Raw genomic sequence first — 25,443 nt, 5'->3', positions numbered from 1 at the left:
TTGCGCAACGTATATTTATAAATGACAGAGTTATTTTGAATCATGATGAAGGTTATTCAAAGAATAATGTTAAGTTACAGTATGAAATTAACTTGAGAGATCGTGGATCGACTTAATTATTTAAATGATATTAATAAAAACGAATTCTCAAGGAATTTAATTTGTTCAAATTTGAGTTGCAAAATTTACTTGGATAAAATGGAATTTAATCATAATTAAGACGAGATTATGAGATAAATATCTCAACTTTATTTATGAGATTTTCGAGACACTGTTAGCATTTCAGAATCATTCTTGATTAAATGGAAGTTATATATTTCTAAATTAAAATACTGTATTGCGAGAGCCCATATGTTTAATTTAATAACGTTAGGATGAGGTTCACTATCAAGCTACTTTTGTTTTCAATAAGCCAGACTAGGCTAATTTTGATTTTATTTACCTTTCAGTTTAAATCATGCTTTAGTGTGGAAGGAGCAGATAGGCAGAATTGTTCAAACGATCTTAGGAGAAGAAATAAAACTTCCAAAATCATGATTTTTCTTACATATTTTGTTTTATGTGTTTCAAAGGAGTCCTATTTATAATAAATGTCAAGCCTTATTGTTTATATTTGTGCATTTTCCTATTGTCGTCAGTCCTTGTCCGTTAAACTGTCCATAGAAATAAGCGTAACCAGTACATGAATGGTCCACATCTGGGACTCTCGTGCACCGGTTGAGCCTGTCCGGGAAATACGGGACAGTACATTATTTAAAATCTGCTATAAACTAAGTTACGATGGTGTCGTCACTGCCGTGAATATCAATTTGGAAATATGTGCAAGTGTGTGGTTGAAAATATTCTTTAAATCCTTTCTCAGGGAGATCTTTCCATGAAAAATGCAGCCTTATAAAATGGTAATGTTGACTTTACAGATTGTAGTGGTGGCTACAATTGCTTACATTAAAAAAAATTTTTTGCAGCTGGAGTAACGAATGTGTTCACTGCACACCACTGTCCAGACCATTACCTGAATCTTCACATAATCAGCATCAAGTGTCTTGAGAATCCTGGCCAAGGTGGGTTCTGCTCGAATAATTACTTTTGGAATGGAAGGAGTTTGCGACAAAGATTGGTCCAATATCTGGATAGCTGTAGCCATACCTTCACTGAAATAAATTTGAAAAACTTGTTAGTATTCATCGTTTACAATACAATTTTTACAATTTTGCTTTTAAGTCACACCAACACAATGGATCATATGACGATGATGGGATAGGAAAGGGTTAGGAGTGGGAAGAAAGCGGCCATAGACTTAATTAAGGCACAGCCCCAGCATTTGACTGGTGTGAAAATGGGATCACTATTTCTGTAACACAGTATATCCAATATTAAATGATCACAGAAAAAAAAGTTAAAAATCACAAAATATTATTAAAAATTCTTTAGAACTAGAAGAAGAAATCTATAAAAGATCACTTAAGAAAACAACTCATTTACACAAAACTCTTAGTTTCATGTAATTTGAAATTGCCAACAAAGAAATTTTTAAATAAGTTTAAAAAATCCAATGGCACAACAGCCCCAAAGGACCATGGCCTACCAAGCAACCGCTGCTCAGCCTGAAGGCCTGCAGATTATGAGGTGTCGTGTGGGCAGCACGACAGATCCTTTCAGCCATTATTCTTGGCTTTATAGACTGGGGCTGCCATCTCATCACCATTGTAATCACGTAGGCTAAGTGGACCTCAAACCAGCCCTCAGATGCAGGTAAAAATCCCTGACCTGGCTGGGAAACGAACCTGGGACCTCCGGGTAAGAGGCAGGCACGCTACTCCTACTCCGTGGGACCGGCTTTAAATAAGTTTAAGGTCTTTAAATGAAAATTTAATTTACTGTTATTTTCACTTCATCTCAGTATTGTGGATACATGGTTTGTCTTTTAGGTAACTTCTAAATTGAGAACATGTTACTATGTAATACATATAAATTAATGCTGTTTTAAGCTTGTTGTTTCCCACTGGAACGGCTCTATTATTTCTACTGTGTCCTTCTAAAATTGTTAAGATATTTAACTGATCTTAAAACCCTGCAAACCTAGATCCAATGTTTGGGAAGCCAGACAATGCCTATCACAATAAAGGACAAAGGGTGAGTGATACAGGAGTAACACCTCTTGAAAATACCTTAGTACAGCTGGCTGGCTGGTATCACCTTGTCAGGGCCCTTTCCAGGTTTATGGGAGAAGAGGGTCAACACTTTTGAAGGTGGAAGAGGGTCATACATCCCAACAAGCAGATAAAGCGAAGGAACTATCTTCATTCAACGGTGTCTGTACTTCAGTGAAGTGGCTGCAAAATGTGTCAATTCTCCAGAGGAGCACGCTCTTATTCACACCTGGCAGTAGGTATAAACTGCTTGCACATGGCAGGCCTGTGGCAGCCCCTTTCTGTACACCTTGGAAGTGTCTAGAGAGTAGAGTTGGGCAGACCAGAACAGCCAGTTGTTCCGGAACATCAGGAGCTTGAGGTGGAGTGTTTTGGTACAGTATGCTGGCACATGGCGCAGTAGAGAGAAATTCGTGAGGTAACATGACATGCTCCACGTCAGCAGGAATGTTTCAGAACAACTGGCCCTCCGTGTTCCGGAACAGCGGAACATAACTGTGCACAGGCATAGTGTGCTGAAACAGGGACATTGTGCCCAACCCTACTAGGGAGTAAGCTAACCGAGGAGCTCCCAGCCGGCCTGGAAGGCATGGCTGGCATTTCCGTGTATTCTTCTCGTCAGATGACTTACCCGTGAGTTTCTTGGAGATGCAACAATAAAATTACATCTCTGGCCACACTGCAAATATTCTGGTGCACACCACACGAGCTATAAAAAGGGAGGCTAGCCGCGGATAGTCAGTTGGTGCTGGACTCGGATTCAGTCTTGGATTCCATGGTGGAGTCAGTGTGAGACTCGGTGTGTTGCGGTTCGGTGGCTGGCATGAGGACGACAGACCCAGTCCCCTATACAACACTTCTAAATTCATCCAAACATTTTTACTAAAAAATTATCGATTTTTATCCAACAAATCTATCAAAAAACACTTCTGATCTAATCAACAAATTAAAGAATTTTGAAATCCAACTAAATCTTTCTCTCCATTCTTTTGACATTGTGAACATGTACCCTAGTATTCCAATTTCAAAATTATTCCCCATTATAAACAACAACCTAAACAAATTCAGTAACCTAAGTAAACTTGAAATTCAAGACTTCATGTCTATTTTAAAATTAGTTCTCAACAATAATTATTTTACCTTTGACAACACCATTTATCAACAAGATGGCTTGGCTATGGGCTCACCAGCTTCTGGCATTCTTGCTGAAATTTACCTCGACTTCTTAGAAAACACAAGAATTAATAATAATAATAATTTCTCCAACATCCTCTTTTGGGCAAGATATGTCGATGACACATTAGTAATATTAAATGAGGAATCAACCAACGCAGCCTCTACACTTCTTCATCTCAACAACTTAGACTCTAACATTAAATTCACCCTCGAATCAGAACACAATCAAACTCTTAATTTTCTAGACCTAACCATTACTAGACATCCTTCTTCTTTATCTTACAAAATTTTCAGAAAACCAACCCAAACAGCAACCACAATAAGACAAGATTCTTCGCACCCCCAAGCCCATAAACGTGCTACTTATAACAGCTTAATTTTTCGTGCCTTCAACACCCCTATGTCCAAAAAAAGATTTAAATATTGAATTAAACACCATCCGCAACATTGCTAAATTCAATGGCTTTAACAACTCCTTCATAAACCGCATCATCAACAAATTCAAACACCGTCCAAAAACCACTTTATCTAAAGACACAATAAAACCAACTGCTTTTTCCACCTTCACTTTCACTCAAGATGCTTATAAAATAACTAATATTTTTAAAAAACATAACATGAAAATTTCTTTTAGAACTAACAATAGAAATCTTGATATCTTACACAACTCTAAATCTCTAAATAAGTCTAATGCTTTTTCTAAATCTGGTGTATACAGATTCAAATGCAACAACTGCAATTCCTCCTACGTCGGACAAACTGGCCGCAACTTCAATATCAGGTACTCTGAACATGTCAACGCCATTAAATACAACAGATTCTCTGCCATAGGACAGCACATACAAGACTCCAAGCATAGTTTCACCAGTATTGACAATGACATGAATATACTTAAAATCATTAACAAAGGCCCCCTCTTAAACATTACTGAAAATTGCTTTATCCACCTTGACCAGTACTTCAACCCTAATTTCAATTTAAACGACATATCTGAAAAACCCAATATCCTTTTTGACTTCCTAATTCTTCTTCTCAAAAATTCCAAATTCCAAAACCCCAATTCTATTTTCCATGCCTTGCAAAGTTCCCACCCACATTTTCTACCTCCAATAACCCACCCTCCTAACCCACCCTAAACTACCCCTCCTTCATTTCCCTATCTTATCCTTCCTCAATACCATCTAACTTCAATTTCTTTTATTCTTTCTCTTATTTCACTATCACTCTTCCTCTGTTAATTTATTCTACCTTCTCTATTATTAAAAAAAACAAAACCATCGACCTTCATTTCGGTTCTCCTCTTTCAAATTTTAACTCTTGTCTTGCGCCAACTTCGACTACTTCAATCATGACCTAAAATTTTTTCAATTTAAAAAATAGCGCACTGTGCATATAAGTTTTCATTTGTTTTCCGATATTGCGCTTTTTACTATATATATATATTTTTTTTCTCTTTACAATTGTTTTTTCAAGTCAACTGTTTTCCAAGAACTTAGCAGGAGCACAAGTACTCATTCAATTATACTGATTTGCGTTGTATATTTCTATATACACGTACTTAACTTCCCACAACCGAGACAAATACTGGACCTTCAGGATATTCTCCATTCTACTTTGGCGTTCGAGACCGCAGCGCATGACCTTGAATGTGCCGCGCTGATCACCGGGAGCTGGCGGTTTGCTTCTACAAATCTATTCGTCTGCGACTTCAAGTTATTTATGATCTTCATATATTATTTGATCGTGTTGTAACTTTGTGCCTGACAGAGTGTGGAAACTGACCCTTTTGACTGTTCTCCAATATTCATAAACATTGTGAGACTTCGCCTATCATTGCGTGTGCCATACTACCATTCTTAATATTACGTACTGTTTCATCTTATACCGATCCACAGTTTAATTAATCTTTTTCCTTTTCTTTTTCATATGCATTGTTTTACATGTTTTTACGGCTGACGATGACCTGGACTAGGGTCGAAACCGGTCCCATTTATATTTACTATTAAATAAAAATGTAATCACTACATTTCTTTCCTATGTATTGAATAGGTTGAACCTCTTTCAATTATTTAATTTTTAACGTTAATACTTTCAATACGGAACAATGAAATTTTTATCTTCAAATAGAGGTGTTGGCTGTCGCTAGTGTCCCACCGAGGTCTGAATGAGGAGCTGTTGTTCATGTGTCGGAGTGTCAAGCAAGTAGCTGGACTGCGGACAACGTACGGGACAGAAGACCATGTAGTGTCAGAGTACTGTGTGTGTGTTTCCATGGACTGAAGCAGTTATCATGAGTGTGAGGGTAATTGGACCTGTGTTAATATTCACCATTGTGAGTATCGTCCTGCTGTTGAATACTGTTGAGCTGTTGCTGTTTAGTTGTTCAATGCACATGACTCTGTGAATTACTGGATTGTCTCTGAAGTTGAACCAAGGAACAGTCTATACAGTTTATAACCTTTGTAGTTAAGAATGTATTGACTTACAATCAACTTAAACTGGGAGAGTTTCCACCTATTCAATACTTTATTTGCCCTGCATTACAGAGGACTAACACATATTATTTTAGGACATGTTTCTTCTTAATGTAAGACAATTTCAGCTAATAGTTCACTTAAAATTGACACAGACAATGGATCCTATAAACAACACTTCAAAAAGTCATCTAAAACATTAAGTCAGTGATATTTGAATGGTTTGCAATGTCTCTTCTTCTTCTTCTTCTTCTTCTTCTTCTTCTTCTTCTTCTTCTTCTTCTTCTTCTTCTTCTTCTTCTCCTCCTCCTCCTCCTCCTCCTCCTCCTCCTCCTCCTCCTCCTCCTAATTTTAAAGTTCTTATAATTATTACAGTTGTCGTTAATTTGTACATTTTGATCTATATTCAAGCTTAAAAACACTTAATGTGTATGCTACTGTTACTTATTTAGTTATCTTAAAGGACATTGTAGTGGCTGGGGAAACTTCTCACATAGTTGACATTTGATGTTTCGCTTCTTATCTGCAGATAAGATGTTATTAATTATGGAGTCTATAAAGAGAAGAAAAGAAAAAAGAGAATAAGAGAGTAGTTTTATTATCGTGTGAAGAAACCTTGTATGATGATGTGGAATGTTGAAATACCGTATATACAGATCTCCCTGCTGGTCCTGTTAGATCTTGTTGTGTGGCTGGCTGACTACTTGTGTCCAGCAGCTGGCCGGATGAACGCACGAAGAGGGGAATGGAAAGAGCGGTAGGGATAGTGTTGTGGTAGGTGGAGCTTGTATTTTGAGGGAAGATCAAATTACTTATGATTTTACTTTTTTGCGTGGAACTATTTGTAAGCATGTTTATATTCCCTGTGATTTTTTTAATGTTGTAATTGTGTTTTTGTTTCTGATCTATTTCTATATAAATCCACATTAAAATATCCATTAAATTACCCTTTTTTATAGTTCATAAAATTGTGTTAAATTTCTTTCACGTGTGTGTTCATGGCTGAGTATCAGTTATATTTATAAGCATTCGTATGTTCTAGGTATCTAATAATGAAATTTCTTCCTTGTTTGTTTTATATATGTTGTATCACTTCGAGATCATTTTAACTTCTATATTCCAGAATTTAGGTATCTATTGCTTTGCGTAATGCTGTGATGATTGTAGATTAACTGGCTATTGGTGTTGTCTGTACAGAAGGCTATTTTGAAGTTGAGTTCCTTGAAAATATTAGTTATCTGATATACACTGACTTAGCAAATGTCATGGGATAGTCACCTAATAGCGTGTGGGGCCTCTTCTGGCCCTGCAAACTGCAGTGAGATGCCGTGGAAGTGAGTCGACAAGTCCCTGGTAGTCCCCTGGATGCAGCTGACACCAATTCGTTTGCAGAGCGGCCGCCAATGGGGGTCTGTTCATGGGTGCAGGATCCATGGCACGGAAACTGCGTTCCAGGACATCCCAGATATGCTCGATAGGATTCATATCGGGGCTCCTGGGTGGCCATGGCAGTCGTTGGACCTCCGCTGCATGTTCCTGGAACCATTCCCGGGCGACGTGGGAGCGATGTGGCGACACGTTATCATCTTGAAACACCGCAGAACCGTCTGGGCGCTGGAAGGGCAAAAATGGGTGGAGATGGTCTCTGAGCAGCTCGACATACCGCGTACCATCCAAAGTCTCTTCCAGAACAACTAGGGGGCCCATTCAATACAAGAAAAATGCACCCCAGACCATAACAGAGACACCAGCGCCCTGGACCACACCTTCGAGGCAGGCAGGATCCATCGCTTCATGTGGTCTGTGCCATACACGGTGCTTCCCATCGGCATGGTGCAGTTGAAATCGTGATTCGTCCGACCATATCACATTACGCCATTATTCCAGTGTCCATCCCTGGTGACTAGAGACAAATGCGTGTCGTTGTGCCCAATGACGTTGGGTTAACAGTGGCACCCATGTGCGGCGCCAGCTCCCATACCCCATAGAACCCATGTTCCTACGGTTTGTCCACTGGGAGACGTGTCTAGCACGGCCTGTGTTGAATTGAGCTGTGATTTGTTGCACGGTTGCCCGTCTGTCACTACTGACAATCCGTCTCAGATGTCGCCGATCACGGTCATCGAGGGTGGCTGGACGACAGGTCGTTTGTTTGTTGTGGATGGTGACACCCGCATTCAACCATTCACGATACACCCTGGACACGGTTAATCATATGAAGCCGAATTCCCACACCACTTCTAAAATCGCACTTCCCATCCGTCAGGCACCGACCACCATACCCCGTTCGAACGGTGTCAGCTCACGACGACGTTCCATGTTACACCTGTCACATGCACAGCCACTGCTCCTATACAACTGCCACTGGCACAGGGGGCGTGTGGCGCGCAGACAACACACCTGCGCATCAGTGCTCTGCTATCCCATGACATTTGCTCAATCAGTGTATATTATTGTTATTAAATACAAAGTGGCAAAATTCTTCTTCTTCTTCTTTATAAGTTGAGTTTGGGGTTTACATGTTATTTTATCTATTATTCTGTCAATGTAATTTTTCGTGTATCCGTTATTAGTTGCAATTTTGTATATAATTTTAATTTCTTCCGGTAAGTTTTTTTTGTGATAGGGGGATGCTGAGTGCTCTGTTGATCATGCTTAAAAATGTAGGGTTTTTTTTGTGCCTTTGGATGGTTCAAGTCATTCCGTATGGTATTGAGAGTTTGGGTCTGTTTACTATATATTCTATATGATAATTGGTCATTCTTTCATTCTATTGTTAGGTCCAAGAAATTTAATTTTTGGTTGTTTTCTTTTTCTAATGTAAATTTTATGTGGGTCTAAATTATTTATTTGATCTAAAATATCAGTACTGTTGTTGATTTTACTATATACTATTGCAAAGATGTCATCAACAAATCTGATCCAGTATCCAGTTAGTATCTAGTATTTTATGTTGCTCTAGGTAATGTATGTATATTTCAACAAGTATTTCAGAGGTTGATTTTCCCACATGGAGTCCTTTTCATTGATATATTTTACCTTTGAAGGAAAAATATTGTTGGGAGTGAACTCTAGGATAGTCCTAAATTCATCTATTTCATGGTTGCTCAGTTGGCTTTTTTCTTCAAGAATTTTTCTGATTATGTTAATTGTTTCTTTTACTGGGACTCTGGAATACACGTATGTTACATCAAATGAGTTTAAAGTATATGAAGGCTTAAGTTTTATGTTTTTTGTGATACTGGAGAATTCTACTGAATTTTTTATTGTCTTACTTTCAAAAGTATAGTATTTCTGTACAAAATTGTGGATTAATTGTGATAGTTTTTAGGCAGGACTATTTCTGAAATTAATTATTGGCCTTTTTGGTATTGCATCTTTGTGTATTTTAAGTTGGGCTCTTGCTACTGGTAGCTTTGATACTTCATTATCACTGTTTTGAATAAAGTTTATATTTTTTAGTAGCTGTTTGAGTTTTTTCTGTATTGCGTTTGTAGGATCTCTGTTAATGTTAGTAAACAAGTTATCTGAGAAAAATGATTGTTTCTTCTATATATTATTTTTTGTGCATGACAAGTGTGATATTACCTTTATCCGCTTTAGTAATTATTGTTATTAAATTGTTATTGACAATTTTTGTTTTCAGTTTTTGGTAAGTAAGGGTATGTTTGGTTTTTGAAGAGTTCTGGAAGTTTTTCTTTGCATCGTATTTTATAACTAAAGTTATGTTACAAGGAGTTTCCCACCTTCCAATACTTGTCAGTTTCTTATAGCTAGTTATTATTTACATAACATAATCCAGCTTAATCTCGGAGTATAATGAGATTTATAAAATCATATTTTATTTAGTTTTGTATATCTTTTGGTATTTTGTGATATAACCTGTTCTATTTCTGCGATAGTAGTGATGTATTGTTTTTGTTGGTAATGGTTTGGCCAATTGTGTTTTTTGACTTTTGTTGAGAATTTGTAGTTCTTTTTCATCAAAATCGTATTGGATAAGTTCATGAGTGGTGTATGAAAGTTTGCACTTTTTCATTATAATTTGGGTTTTGAGCTTTTTTATTGTGTTTTCTGATTTTATGAACTTGATATTGTTTAATTTCTTTTCTAGTGTTTTCTAGGGGCCGATTGCAGAAGCGGTGTTTAGATAATGTCTACAGTTAAACAATGTCTAAGTATGGCTGCCGCATTGCAGATATGTTACTTATCACTTAGACACTGTCTAAAACCGATGTTAAACCGGCCATGTTTAAACACTGTTTAACCTCAAATGTGAGGAGTGGATCACAATCAGAGGTTATGTACCATGAAACATGTAATGTGTATTATCATGTTAACAAGATTCCAGGAATAAAGGTTAGTCCGATGGCCTGTCTGTGAGTTGTCCGCGGCGAAATCGCAGCAATTCATTTGAAATGTTCAGGGAGGTGTATCTTAAAATAAGATTTCACTTTTCAAGAGATTTGTTTCTTGAGACTGACAAAGGGACAGTCCGGTAACTGTCAACTTGACTACAATTCTTGGAAACTGATATATTTTATTATACATGGGATAATTTCCATGGTATTATAGGTCGCTTCGACTACATACATGTCAGAATTACTTGTCTCTGTCATCAGAGGGCTGTCACATACAGTGAGTCCAAAAAGTAGTTGTCTATTTGCATTTTTGAGAAAGAAACATGTCTATAGGGCATGGGAAGACAAAAAAAAGCAAATGAACGATCCACTTGAGTAGCACATTGGTCTATTTATAATTACTATTACAAAACAAAAACACATTCTAAGCGATAACAAATATAACAAAACCTAAAAATGTACTTTTTCACCAGATCATAAAGTACACAAGTATGAAGGATGAGTTCTCCACCTAATCAATACTTTATTTTACATAGTGTCAATATTATTTACATAAAAGGACAGTACCAGTTTCGACCTGTAAATAGGTCATCCTCAGCTGTTGAAGAACCTGCGACTGTACAGAATAAATACTACTAAAATTAAAATTAAACAAGAATGCCATTAAAATAAACATGAATGCCACGATTCTAAAAATACTTAAGGTTAAGATATATACATATGGTACAGTTTTGGGGGTTAGAGGGCTTTTTCCCCGGCCCCATGATTTGTACATATTTCAAAAATTATATTTGTTGAGGTTGAAATTGTATACAATTCTTGAGTTTATGAAGAAACACTGAATTCTGGTGTCAGACTCGGATATCTAATGTTAAATTCCAACACTATGTCCAACGGTTTTATGACATGATTCAAAGTGCATTGTTGGGCTGCAAATATGCGGGGACGTCGTGTTTATTAGAATAAAAGGTTTAGTAACCTGTTTACAGATACATATGAAAAAGGAAGTGAACAAGCATTCGGCTCTTACTATTACCTCCGAAAGAGGTAAAAAAATAAAAAAATAAAAAAAAATTATTTTTCTGAGTGCCATCCTTAAATTTATGTATGTATGTATGTATGTATGTATGTATGTATGTATGTATGTATGTATGGGAGTGAGGCATGGGTATTGACTGAGGCCACAGAGAGGAGATTAAATGTGTGGGAAAGGAAAGTACTGAGGAAGATATTTGGACCGGTGAAGGAGGGAGATTTATGGAAAATCAGAACAAATTAAGAAATAAGATTACTGTATAAGGAGCCGGACTTGGTGACCTCAATCAAAATAAGACGAATTGGATGGCTGGGGCATGTACAACGGATGGAGGAGGGAAGACTTCCAAGGAAAGCGTTGACAGGTCACCCTGGGGGCAGGAGAAGGAGAGGTCGGCCCCGGATGAGATGGCTGGAGGATGTGGAGACTGATCTGAGGACCACTGGAGTCAGGAGGTGGTGTAAGCATGCTGAAGACCAGGACAACTGGAGAGCTGTGTTCAAGGAGGCCAAAGTCCTTAACGGACCGTAGAGCCATGGAGTAAGTAAGTAAGTAAGTAAGTAAGTAAGTAAGTAAGTAAGTAAGTAAGTAAGTAAGTAAGTAAGTAAGTAAGTAAGCAGAAAGCTCTTGATTCATGAAAATTAGCTTCTGGGTTATTTATAGACTTAAGAAAAGCCTTTGACACTGTTGATCACGAGATCATGATCAGAAAACTGGAAGACGCAGGAGTAAGAGGTGTAGCATTGAACTGGTTTAAAGATTATCTCAGTGATCGATCATAGTTCATTTCATATAAAAATGCTAAAAGTTTATCTCTTCCTATATCAATTGGAATTCCTCGGGGTTCAGTACTGGGTCCAATTTTATTTCTAATATTTGTGAATGATATAGGCTCCTTAAAATTACAAGGACAATTATATCTTTTTGCAGATGATACAAATATTTTCTATGTTGGTACCTCTGCTAAAGAACTTTAGGAAAAAATGCAGTATGACATTAGCTTACTACAAACTTGGCTTTCAAACAATAGACTATCCATTAATCTTAGCAAGACCAACCACATGATTTTTCACAAGCCCACATGTGCAACTCCTCTTGATCTTATATTAACATTCTTCGAACACCCTTTACCAAAAGTACAATTAAAAAAATTTCTAGGTTTAAAAATACATGAAATGCTTGACTGGAATGAGCAAATTAAAACCATATGCAAAAAAATAACTCCAGCAATTGGAGTGCTTCACAGACTAAGATATAAATTCAACCATAAGTTTGTAAAATCTATTTATCATGCTCTCATTGAAAGTCACCTGACTTACTGTATATGATTCATGTTTGGGGATGTTGCAATAAGGAACTCTTTGAGAAAGATGCCATTTTACAGAGAGCACTAAAAATACTTTTTAATTTACCGCCCTTAACACCTACAGATTATTTGTATAAGAAATGCAGATTTCTACCACTCCACATGTTACGTGATAGAGCTTCAGCTTTGATAGTATATAAAATTAAGCATAATTTGGTTCATACAAACACTATCTGTATTATAAATTCTAACATAGACTCATATAACACTTGAGAAGCAAAGAGAGTCCATACCGAATATGTAAAAACTAGCAAGTATTGTTGTAACTCCTTATGGCACTACTCTGTGAAGGTGTGCAATGCCCAACAGGCAACAACAATTTCAAAATTTAAACAAAAAATAAATAGTCAATGGACAAAATAAAATGAGCAGTAAATCTTACGAACCAAGTAATGTACAGTGGTATTATATACTTGTAAGGGTTTCCTCTTCTCTCAGACTGCAATGTATTTAGAAGTAAGCTATTATTGTATGGTAAATATTTTGTAAACTGTGCCAATATTTAATCTTGTATTGCACCATAAGAGCCTCGGCTCAGGTGCCTTTTCTTGAATAAATTAATAAATAAAAATAAGTATTGACTGGCGAGCGGAAATTGATCGAGTCAACCTGTCCGTCATGTGACAAACTGGATTCTCCTAGTGAGGAAGTGCGCGTGTGCACAGCTGAGAGCGGGCCACATTTCTGGAATAATCACAGCCAATAAAAATGGCCCAGCGAACCAATAACCTGTCAAGCTACCGAAACATCTCCGAACCAGAGGCTATAAAATGCTTTGCAGTTAATAAATCACTCTCTTATTACACTTGGACATCTTCCTATACTTGCGTTCTGGTACACTTATGCTCCGTTACCTGGCTTGAACGTACACTAAAATTTCATTGTGTCGGTTACAGCTACCACATCAAGAGGATCAAGATCATTGTGGAACATCAACCTTCCTGCCAGCATGTTGTACTAAACGTGTAAGGCACCGAGGGGATGGACGTGAAGGACATGCTGATGTAATGGAGGAGCTGATCGATAATCAAACCCCATCGTAGAGTTTTGTTTCCGTTCCATCTATGTAGAAACTAGATGATCTCTCATCTTTTAGCAGTATTTTGTTAAATTTAGTCATATTTAATAATATTTCACTTTCTTCTCTTGCGCTAATGGTAGACTAGTTACATGTGCGATTGAGTTTTGATATTCTATTGGTGTAGTTAGATGTAGTTAGTCTTCTGAATATCTCCAATATGTGCTTATCTTTAATCAAAGCTTAACCCTTTGGATGCTGACCCATAATAGGGCATCATATGCATAGAATGCCAAGCATGTTTCAAGGGATTTTGCATCACTGTATAAAAAAAATTATTTATGTCTCAGTTTGAAAGATATGGAGGTGAAATTCGGTATGCGACCTTGATATATTCCAAGGAATATAAACATGTGACTTGCATTTCGAAAAACAAAATTTCGTGGAATACTGTGCAAAGATATATATATTTTTTTTTTTTTAAGTGTAGTATATGGTAAGACGGAGAACTGCAATAGTGGAAATATAATTTTAAAGTTTTTATTTAAAGTGTCTGTAGGATTTCATTTTTTGTTGGAACTCTGGACTCTACTGGAATTATTTTATGTATTGAAATATGTGTAATAATTTTTCTTTTAGGCAATAGGCAAGAAATATTGAACTGTATGAACAGTGCAAGATGCAAGAAGTATTTTGATTCAAAAATTAAGTAACTAGTAAAAATGTAATTTAAGAAAACCTCAAGATTGGATTGTTAACATTGCAAGAGTGATTAAGTGATCTGTATATCATGATGTAATTTGGTAATATCTAATTCGAAACAGCCTGTACCGCACGCGCGATTATGGGTTCTGAAATAGGAGTTGCAATAGGAATTCTTGAGAATTTGCTAACTATCTTAATATGACCATATATGGTCTTGCAATTTCATTCACTAGAATAACAAGATTTTCTATTGGCGAAAATTTAGGGAATCTAGTGGAAATTGTTTCCCATTGGTCGGTTGTGATTGGGCCATTTCCGGACTTTCTGCCGGCTTCAGAATAATTATGCGTGAGCTCGGCGTCATTTACATCCAACCGCCCTAGCGAGCGCAAGCTCGAGGGTTTCCTGGGGAACCCCTGCCTTTCCGCGGTAAGTGTTACTTCAATGTTTTCTGGTTTCGTTTAATGTAATTTATTAATTTGGTTTTTCGGTTATTTCCTTGCTTAATGTCATTTTTAAAAGTTTAAAATTTAACGTGTCTGAGTTCGTCCTAGATTCCCGCTGTTTATAATTTCAAGTCTTTCACCTTTTTTAATTCAACAATCCATTTATTTGTGTTTTTGGATTCATAATTGTATCCGTTTGTCAAAGCGTTAAGTATCAGATGCTTTGTCATTTAACCTTGTTTTGTAATTTTTCGTTTGATATTTTTAATATAGTTGAGCTAGAGGGTGTTTCATGCAAGTCTTTTCTCCCCCATAACGCCATATGTTCCCATGGACCTCGTAGGGTTTCCAAGCACCTTCCACTATCCTTTCTTAGTTGTCATTTTTAGGCCTGTAAGTGTTCCCTCGTATTTGATGTAAGTTTGCATATCGAAAAATACTCGTCACGTTTCCATGTTTTGATGTGAATTCACCGCCAGTGCGTCATTTTTCCATTTCCTTATTCATGTTATTAAGTGTCTATTATCATTATCATTATTATTATTATTATTATTATTATTATTATTATTATTATTATTATTATTATTATGTGTAAGCGTAATTGTCCCCATCACGGTTACAAAAGGTAAAAATTATTATTTGAAATTAATTAGCACATTTTACACTAAACACAAAGTGACTAAGTGAAGATATTTAATCTTAACTCTTATCTGAGATCATATATACCAATTTATATTGTTAATGTAGGTCTACTTTCCAATTTATACACTAATTTCCAAAAACACTGAACATGTGGAGAGAAAGACACCAACAGTGTAACCTGTCAATGATTGGATATTTTATGAATTTTGGGAGAGTAATAGTAATTATTTGAGAAAACTGTGTCCAGTAGCAGTATTTGTTACTACAGAACAGTTCAGAAGATCAGAACAACATACAAAATCAACTAATAATGTCAGGAATGAAAGTGTAAAGAACAGATTGAAATATTCTATGGGTGGAGCATCAGGCTGAGGTAGGCCTATATGTTTTGGCCCCAGGATTTCATAAATATGGTGGGGATGGACAACATTACTTTCAGCGAATATGCATTCAGTCCAACAAACATCTGATTCACTGTCGCTGTCATTTTCATTAGCACTGTCACTATAACTCTTTGACATTGCACGAAATGTTGTAAGCCCATTAGCCAGTGGCACGGCTCCATCATTCTCTTGTGCGTTATCTGAAGACCCAGAAACATCATAATCATCACTTTTACTAAAATTACAGTCATTTACATCTTCAAAGCAACCCAAAAGTTCCTCAATTTCTTCTCCTGAAATACGCCTATGTGACGACATGCCTTGTGATAAATGTACTATTTACAACTTTACGACCTAAATAAATTGCTATGTAACTGTAACTACAGTAGAAATAATAGTAAACTTAATATATTATGATAAATAACTCAACAGGCATCAATTAGAACGTAAAATTATTTTTTAAAATCACAACACGCGGACATAAACAAACAAGGAGGCTGCCATATTGGATCAGAGACATCAAGTGCTCACAGATCATACACTCACAATTGACAAGTAGACTAGCAGAAACGAAGCTATGTCAGTGCCATCTAATGACATTAGAAGGAATTACAAACATTCTACCTTCTTTCTACTTGATTTGTGGCGCAATCTAGCGCCTTACTGCATAACTATACCACTTATAAAAGGGTGCCGATCGAATTGGCATCCTGGCATTTTTCGTACAGAATGTAAGAGCCGCTGCATCTGCATCTTGGCACTGTAAGAGTTAAAATAAGTGACCAATGGTTTAACAATGAATTAAACCAGTAATTATGACAATCTGAGATTCATCTAAGAATCGGCCAAAAATTTGTTACGGTGATGTCATCTGAACTTTAGACTTATTTTTGGTGAAAGGATAGAGTTAATAATCACTAATTATAATAATAAATTACAATCTTAAAACCAGGTTAAAGACTAAATTAAAGGTCGTAAGCATAATTGGTGATTGATGATTCTTGTGAATGAAGTTATTGTGCTCTTGATGTTGAATATGCCTGGAATATTGGTGGATCCTGTGGGATTGTTTTTATTTGGAAGCACGTGTCTTGGGATCACTGCGTTTTGATTTGAGCATGCTTGAGTGTCACTTCATTGTGTGAATAATAATAATGTAGTGAAAGCTTACTGACCACATATTTGTCAATCCAAGTCGTTAACCAACCTGATGGTGGTGGCGATTATTTTCTATCAGATCCTTGAGATGTATTTAATTCAGATCGATCATCGTCGGAATATTATTATTAAACCTTTTTAAGTGATTACCTTGATTCAATCACATCTCACGTACATTGTCAAATATGTTTAAGGATTTATCGCTCATCTATTCAACTCAGATAACCCGATTATGACTTAAAAATCACTCAGTAATAATTACTCAACTAGAATTTGACTGTAAATAATGTTCATATAAAATATTTTGTGTGTCCTTGGTTTGAGTGGATGAATGAACGGAGTAGATAGTGATATTTTCTGACATGAATTTTGTACGAGTATATTGTGTTGTGGTCTGATCATATGTTCGCTGTGATGATCTAGACTATTCCAGCATTGTTTTGGTCAAGTTCTTGTTGTGGAAGAGTTCATTTCATTATTTATTTTCGTTAAATTATTTTTCTATTAAATGAATTTAAAGCAAATGAATTGAAAAACAAGACAAAAGATAATTTTGTTTCAATTACAAAGGTAATGATTTAAGTATCTAAACGCTGACTATCTGGAAATTTAAAGTAGGCTTATCCAAGTTAACAAGTGAAGATATTTAATTTAAATTAAGGCATCTCAAGTCAACATATGAGTGTTTGATTAAAAATGTGCAGTCAAAGATCAGGTTATGAATTGTAAAATGAATAAGTCGCAAATAGGAATTTATCCAAAGATTTATCTGTAATCCTAAAGCCAAATCATGATGTAAATATTTTCAACTAGGCAATTGAATACTCAATGAATGAGGCTAATAATGACCTAGAATTGAGCAGTGATGAAATAATTATTAACTTAAAATTTAAACAAGTTATTCACCACATGGTTGACTGAGAATTTGAGTTAATCCGTACAAATGAGAAACAGACAGAATGAATTTTATTTGGTAGGAATGACTATGTCAGGACATCTTCTCAATTATTTTCTTTGAAGCCCTAATTTTGATTTTGGTTATTTTCCAGTGGATAATCTTTTGCCTATGGAGACGAAGTGCAATTCCAGATTAATTGTACAGTCAGATCAGAAGTTATCCATGTGAATGTTACAATTTGGAGTCAGCACGAATATTTTGTAATTATAATTTAAGATTGCTTATGTAATAAATGTACACCTGTGGTTTTTATATGTCATTTTTCCTTGGTCGTCAATCCTACACTTTTTAAATGCCTCGATAGAAGGACAGCCTGTGAACGAACAGTCCACCTTTGGGATTCCTCGTGCAAAGGCTCACCTGACCAGGAAAAAGGGGGCAGTACGTGTCAGCAGTTACTGTAGCTTGATCCGCATTTGCCACGGCCATGACACACAGCGTGCTCTCGCGGCAAGCTAGTATAACTTACTTTTTGATTCGTCTTCATACAAAAACAAGGAAGGATGACAAAAGAGCCTAAGTACATGGCGACGACTGCTGTGCATGAAGTTATGCGGTTTGTCCTTGTCACTTCATTCTGATGATTTCCCATGCTCATTTGAAATGTGAAATTGTTGAACAGCAAGATGTAGCAGAATACATATCCCTGTTCCTGGATTTCTATACTAGGTATTTTATTCATCCATTTCTCCCCTCTTTCTATTACTTATATTGATCTGGTGAGTTCTCTATTTCCTTCTATTTCAGTGTTGCTAGTCTTCCAAGGGATAAGGAAACATCTGTCATTTTGCCTATTCTTTTTATGTTTGTTTATCCTGCTTTCTTCTGTTCATATACTTTCCACACATGAATGAATATCAGTCAAGAACAGTACATACAGTGAAAGCAGGTGAAGAGACAGCTCATCTATATCATTTCTCTTCCAATAAAGAAGTATTTGCTCCAATTTGTCCTGTTGAATTACAACTTTATTTTTATACTGGCTATATTGCCTGGCGCTGCCCAGGCATTTTATAGTTTCCTTTAGGTATTTCATTACCTGTTAATTACGTGTGAAATTTTGTTATTGTGGCGTTGACTGATTAGAAACTACTTTGCAGTTTAGAAGTTATTGTTGTGTTTAATTTCAAGTTGTATAGATTATATTCTTTCTCATTATTCAAACTAATCTCGATAAGTTTGAACATTTTCTAAATCACCACTTTTTGCCATGCCTACACAGCTGAACTGGTAATTAAACCGTATCCAGAGTGCCCCAATACAACTCAGTGACAGCGGAAATTATGGATTCAACGCTAATATTGGTCGTTTTTGATTATTCTTGTACGTCATTCCCTCCCTTAGGTTTGCTGAAAGGTGTTTTACTCCTCCAGTATATTTTCAAGATAGTAATTCGTATTTGTATGAAGTTTGGTTGAGAGCTATTCTGGAAGATATTGTACACACGTACACCTACAATTTTGGTAATTTTCTCTTTCACACCTTTTACTTTTAGGATTTGTATTACTTGTTTCAAGTGGTTGTGGATTTTTTTTTTTTAAGGTTTTCTTAATTGTGACGTTGACTGATTGTTTATGAACTCTTTTGTAAATTTGTAAATTTAGAAATATTGTTATGTGTATAATTTTATGTTTTAGCTTGAAATTATTTTGTTTTGCCTTAAAGTATTTCCTTGTGGCAGCCTGGATTGTATGGGAAGTAGCTGATCCTTTCAAACAACAATAAAAATATGAATACTGATTAAGAAAATAATAAAAATAAATTATAACGTAATGTATTTACGCGTCGCATTATAGATACGATGTACACAATTCGGACTGTCGCTGGGACTGCCACCAATCAGTTGAGCGATACCTAAAACTGTGTAAACAACATTAATCTTGGTGAATTTGGACATTTTATTACCCCTTCTAAATTGCCATGCTGATGGTCGCTGAACTTGGACTAAAACTACATCCAGAGTGTCACTATTCATTTCAGTGACCCTGGAAACTGTGGATTCGACACAAATATCAGCTGTTTTTAATTATTTTACATCTCACGCCCTTCCCCAGGTGTGTCTTAACCCTACAATATATTTTCGAGATAGTAGCTCATATCCGTACCGAGTTTGGTTGAGAGCTGTGATGGGGTATGACCTTCAACTTAAAGGCATCCTGAGTGTCAGTATTCATCTACGTGACCCCGAAAACTAAGGATTCGACAGTAATAATCGTCGATTAAGATCATTTTTAGTATCATCCTCTCTGCTAGAGGTGCTAGGGATGTCTTACCCCACGTAATTATTTTTCCACATAGTAGGTATAGTGGAATATACTGGCAAAAAATCCAATAAACAATATATAATTTCCTTCTTAAATGTTGTACATACCATCGGGGTACAACTATGGCTGTTGTAGTTTTCATGAACATCACAAGACATGATATGAATTGGGTGATAATTGGTTAAGTACAACAGGGCTTTGGATCAACCATGAGTATACCTTTACAATGATCTACTGAAGCTGATACATCACAGCGAAATCTAACTATAGCGAGTCAAAACAAAGTCAGTTTATGTGAATGGAAGTGTGTAATGCTTTGGTGTTGAAAACCATCAATGGACAGCAGTCCTCCTGTTATGCAGAAAGTATGCACAGAAGAAAGAAGGACCACAAGAAAAAATCATTAGGCAAATGCTAAAGAAAATTGTCATCTTGTAAGGATGTCAGTGAATAACTGTTCCACTTCATCTGCTGCATAAGAATAGCATTAATAAACTGTAATCTGTCAGTTGTCCTCTACTAAGACTTCAGTTGACATACAATCAAAAGACTGCTAGACTCCATCACTATATACCACAAACAAGCAAATTTGTTATTTTATGAGACTAGTGATATCCTTTTCGTTTTATGTGGAATCTGAACGTGACTTTCATTTTAATAATCGCACGTGCATAAGCTGAAATTCGAATTGTGGCCATCTTGGTGAAAAGCCAGTGACTATGCCACTTGATTATCATGCACCCCACTATACAGGATGTTTCAAAAATACACAGCATAATTTCAGGGTTGGATTTCTCACATATTGGGAAGGAAAAAAGTATTTATAAACATGGGCCTGGAAATGCGTACTTTTCAAGATATCAGACTCTGTTGTGGGCTAGTACCTCAAGTGTTGTGGGTTATCTTGCATGTACTGATTGATGTACTCCAGTCATTTGCCTTACAAAAGATGTTCAACATGCCGACCTCCTGTCATACTACAGGTTTATGCTCAACGTTGCTTGGAGTTACGAACACACTTGAATATGTCTGGTGTTGTATGTACTGTTTGAAAGGACCTTACAATTCTGCCGTGAAGTATTGTTTCATCCTCCAAAGCAGTCATGTACACCAAAGACTTTGCTTAAACACACACAAAAAAGTCGAATGGGTTTAGATCAGGTGATCGCGGAGGCCAAGAAAGTACACATTTCCGGTCCCATGTTCATATATACTTTTGCCTTCTCGATACGTGAGGAATCCAATGCTGAAATTCTGCCATGTATTTTTGAAACACCCTGAAGAGAAAAATGTAACTGGATAGAGGAATAGCAGATTACCGTTTTCTTATGAATCCTGCTTCTACCGTATTTAGGCAAACAAGATGGGCATAACCTTGTTCAACTATGAACAGGTGACTACCACCATGAGAGTGATATTCAGACAAGGCAAACCACACAAGCTGTTATGATATGGATGGATAATAAGTACAACTGCTAATCTTCTAGTGTGTATCTGCAGTACTATAAGAAGTGCCCATTTTGTTAATGACCTTCAGAGAAGAGTAGGGCTTCTATTCTACCAATCAACACCCAAGCCATACTTCAACACGACAATGCCAAGTAACATGCTGCAGTAGCCACACATGGCTTCTTAAGAGAAAACAACATTCCACTTCTATAGTGGTCCAATAGATAGCAAGATTTGTCACCCATTGATAATGTCTGGGAAATGATCAAATGATGGTTACAGCATTAGAAATGTTTGGCCACAAATGTTGATGAATTTTGGAACATAGGTCAACAATGTTTGATGGCTACTCATCATGACACCATTAACACAATAGGATTTGATGCCCCATGGAGTATAGCAGTTTTTTCTAGCCAAGGGTAGACAAAAAAGTATAATAAATTCTGCAAATCTTATAATTATGAGTGTGACAGACTCAGACAACTAACACAACAGCTTTATGGGGTCTGTTATATACAGAATTTATGGCAAACTCTGCAGTTGCAAAAGTATCAAAGAAGCATTTATAATGCAATTAATGATTAGAAAATACCTACCGTTTACTGGTGTAATGAGTGACATGGGCCTCAGTGACCAAACCAATCTTCAATAATTCTTTCAGGAGACATTCTACACTGTTACAGGAACATTTAGCATCAATAATATCCAGCAGAGGAGTAAACTGTAACAATAGGTCAAAGGAATCCACCACGTCCTGAGAAAATTCACCTTTCTCTTGTAGGTCAGTCTCACCTGGAATTAAACACAAATAATCTGTAGAAGAAGTAGATATAAAAAAATTAAAAAAAGAAAAAAATGAATCAAACCTGTCAGTACTTGAATGACATTTCCAGTTCTTCAGATAAAGGGCAACTCATATAGGGCTCATCAAACGTATCTGAACAGAAAAAGCTTGTTGACATTCCTCAGCACTCACAACGATTTACACATATGCTGAGCCCAACCAGCTTTCGCTCCCATAAAGCAAAGTTGGTCTGAAAACAGACCGATGTAAAGATAGTTTCGCCTGGGAGCTGACTTCCTTCTTACAAAACACTGTTGATCGCAACTGTGAGCTCTGCATTAGCTTTACTACACCTTGATTCAGTCACACTTATTACATTACCATCCTGGTAGAACACACAACCTAAATACTTGAAATTATCTACCTGTTCTAGCTTTGTATCAACATTCTGACATTTAATTCTGTTGAATGCCTTACCTACTGATATCAATTTAGTCTTCGAAAGGCTAATTTTCATACCATACTCATTGCACCTATTTTCAAGTTCCAAGATATTAGACTGCAGGCTTTCGGCACAATCTGCCATTAAGACCAAGTCGTCAGCATAGGCCAGACTGCTTACTACATTTCCACCTAACTGAATCCCTCCCTGCCATTTCATACCTTTCAGCAGATGATCCATGTACACTATGAGCAATAAAGGTGAAAGATTACAGCCTTGTGTAACCCCTGCAAGTACCCTGAACCAAGGACTCACTCTACCATCAATTCTCAATGCAGCCCAATTGTCAACATCAATGCCCTTGATTGATTTTAATAACATACGCTTAATCCCCCAGTATGGAGAATATATTTTCCCTCGGTACCCTGTCATATGCTTTTCTCTAGATCTACGAAACATAAACACAACTGCCTATTCCTCTCGTAGCATTTTTCAATTACCTGGCGCATACTGAAAATCTGATCTTATCAGCCTTTCTGTGGTCTGAAACCACACTGGTTTTCATCCAACTTCCTCTCAACCACTGATCGCACCCTCCCTTCCAAGATGCCAGTGAATACCTTGCCTGGTATACTAATCGATGAGATACCTCAATAGTTGTTGCAATCCTTCCTGTTCCCTTGCTTATAGATAGGTGCAAATACTGCTTTTGTCCAATCTGAAGGTACCTTAAAACACTCCGTGCTAATCTTACCATTCTATGAAGTCATTTCATCCCTGCCTGCCCACTATACTTCACCATTTAGGTTGAATTTCATCTATTCATGCTGCTTTATGACAATGGAGTTTATTTACCATCCTTTCCACTTCCTCAAGCGTAATTCCACCAATATCATTTTCCTCCTCCCCATGAACTTGGCTGTTCGCGACAACACCAGGAAGATTTCCTTGTATGTTGAGAAGATGTTCCAAATATTCCCTATACCTCTACAGCGATTCCTTGGGATCTATTATGAGTTCACCTGAATTACTCAAAACACTGTTCATTTACTTTAACCTCCCTTCCTAAGATTCTTTATTACTGTCCAGGAAGGCTTCCCTGCTGCTTGACCTAGCCTTTCCAGGTTATTTCCAAAATCTTCCCACAACTTCTTTTTGGATTCAACAACTATTTGTTTCGCTCTGTTTCTTTCATCTACGTACAAATCCCTGTCTGCCTCGGCCCTTGTTTGGAACCATTTCTGATAAGCCTTCTTTTTACGTTTACAAGCTTCTCTCACTTCATCATTCCACCAAGATGTTCACATTTTCCCATCTTTACACACAGTTGTTCCTAGGCATCCCCTTGCTGTTTCTACTACAGCATCCCTGTATGCCACCCATTCTCTTTCTATATCCTGAACCTCCTTACTATTGTTCGAAACTTTTCACTAATCATATCCATGTACTTCTGTATAATTTCCTCGTCCTGAAGATTTTCTATCCTTATTCGTTTGCAGATAGATTTTACTATCTCTACCCTAGGCCTAGAAATACTTAGTTCACTGCAGATCAGACAGCATGAACAAAGGGTGTAGTGTAACAAGAAAATAAAAATCAGCTGATTCTTTAATTCCAATCATTTGTAGTTCTGAGTAGGCAGTTTATAGTATCTGTAATTTATATTTCACACCCTTGATTCTTTTAGTATAATCAAGTTCCTACATCCCAATAATATTGCAATTCAAGTCCCTGGCGTAGTTTAGACAGAAATACTTTTGAGAAATTATTGTAAACAACCTCATACTTTTCAGAATTTAAGGACACTTTTATTCTTCGTCCCATGGAGTACGGAAAATAATAGTAATCCACCTTCTGTAATAATCACGTAACCACATTTCAGTTGAGAATTGTAGTGTAGATAGGGTATATTAGATAGTATCTTGCCTGTTATATTCGGGTGTATTTTTGTGCAAACGGCAGGTTTCATTTCTATTACAGCATAGTGGGATAAAGTAGTACTAATATTAATCTGTCTACATGTTTAACTTTGTTGGTAATCCCTGACTACTGGTAGTTCTTGCAAATATCTAACTATAGGCCTAATTGGAATATTCATTTCTATTTGTGCTTAGTAATAACCTATTGTAATTAGGATACGTCTGAACGTAGTTAAAATTAGAGTGCTTATTCTATTATTTTGAGTAGTTTTGCAAATTTTGAACTTTAACTGTAATTTCCTTTTCTGTTTGTGCTTAGTAATAACCTGTTGTAATTAGAATACGTCTGAATGTAGTTTAAAATTATTGTAGTGTATTAAGTATCTAAATTAGAAAATAGTGAGTTTATTCTATTACAGTGGAACCTTGGATTGCGAGTGTAATTCTTTCCGGCAACATGCTAGTAATCCAAAGGAGTCGTATATCAAAGCAAGTTTTCCCATGAAAAACAACTGAAATGCTTGACAGCTTTCCTCAAGCGGAAGTGACAGTTCTCTTGGTGACTCCATCCCCGGCTTTATCAATGATCTTCAGGCAGTTCACGATGGGGAAAATGGTTTCTTGCTTCGGTTACTTCGAAGCATTGCTGAAATAGTGCTTTGGTGTATAGCTCCCTGAAGTTCGAAATGACTTGCTCATCCATAGGCTGGGG

At 36.6% G+C, this 25,443-nt stretch overlaps 1 protein-coding gene across 1 annotated transcript in view; it reads right to left on the bottom strand.

Moving 5' to 3' along the window:
- MED24 (mediator complex subunit 24) overlaps positions 1-25,443 on the bottom strand; it is a 359,234-nt gene that overhangs the window by 159,068 nt on the left and 174,723 nt on the right. The window contains exons 9-10 of the mRNA XM_067142734.2: positions 22,183-22,378; positions 1,013-1,151 (exon numbers count right to left, since the gene is read on the bottom strand). Coding sequence (XP_066998835.1) covers positions 1,013-1,151; positions 22,183-22,378 — 335 coding nt within the window. The remainder of the gene's footprint in view (positions 1-1,012; positions 1,152-22,182; positions 22,379-25,443) is intronic.

This window comes from Anabrus simplex, chromosome 3 (assembly GCF_040414725.1).
Source record: "Anabrus simplex isolate iqAnaSimp1 chromosome 3, ASM4041472v1, whole genome shotgun sequence".
Lineage (NCBI taxonomy): Eukaryota > Metazoa > Arthropoda > Insecta > Orthoptera > Tettigoniidae > Anabrus > Anabrus simplex.
The sequence above is the reverse complement of the archived record's forward strand: the minus strand, read 5'-3'. Positions and strand labels throughout refer to the sequence as shown.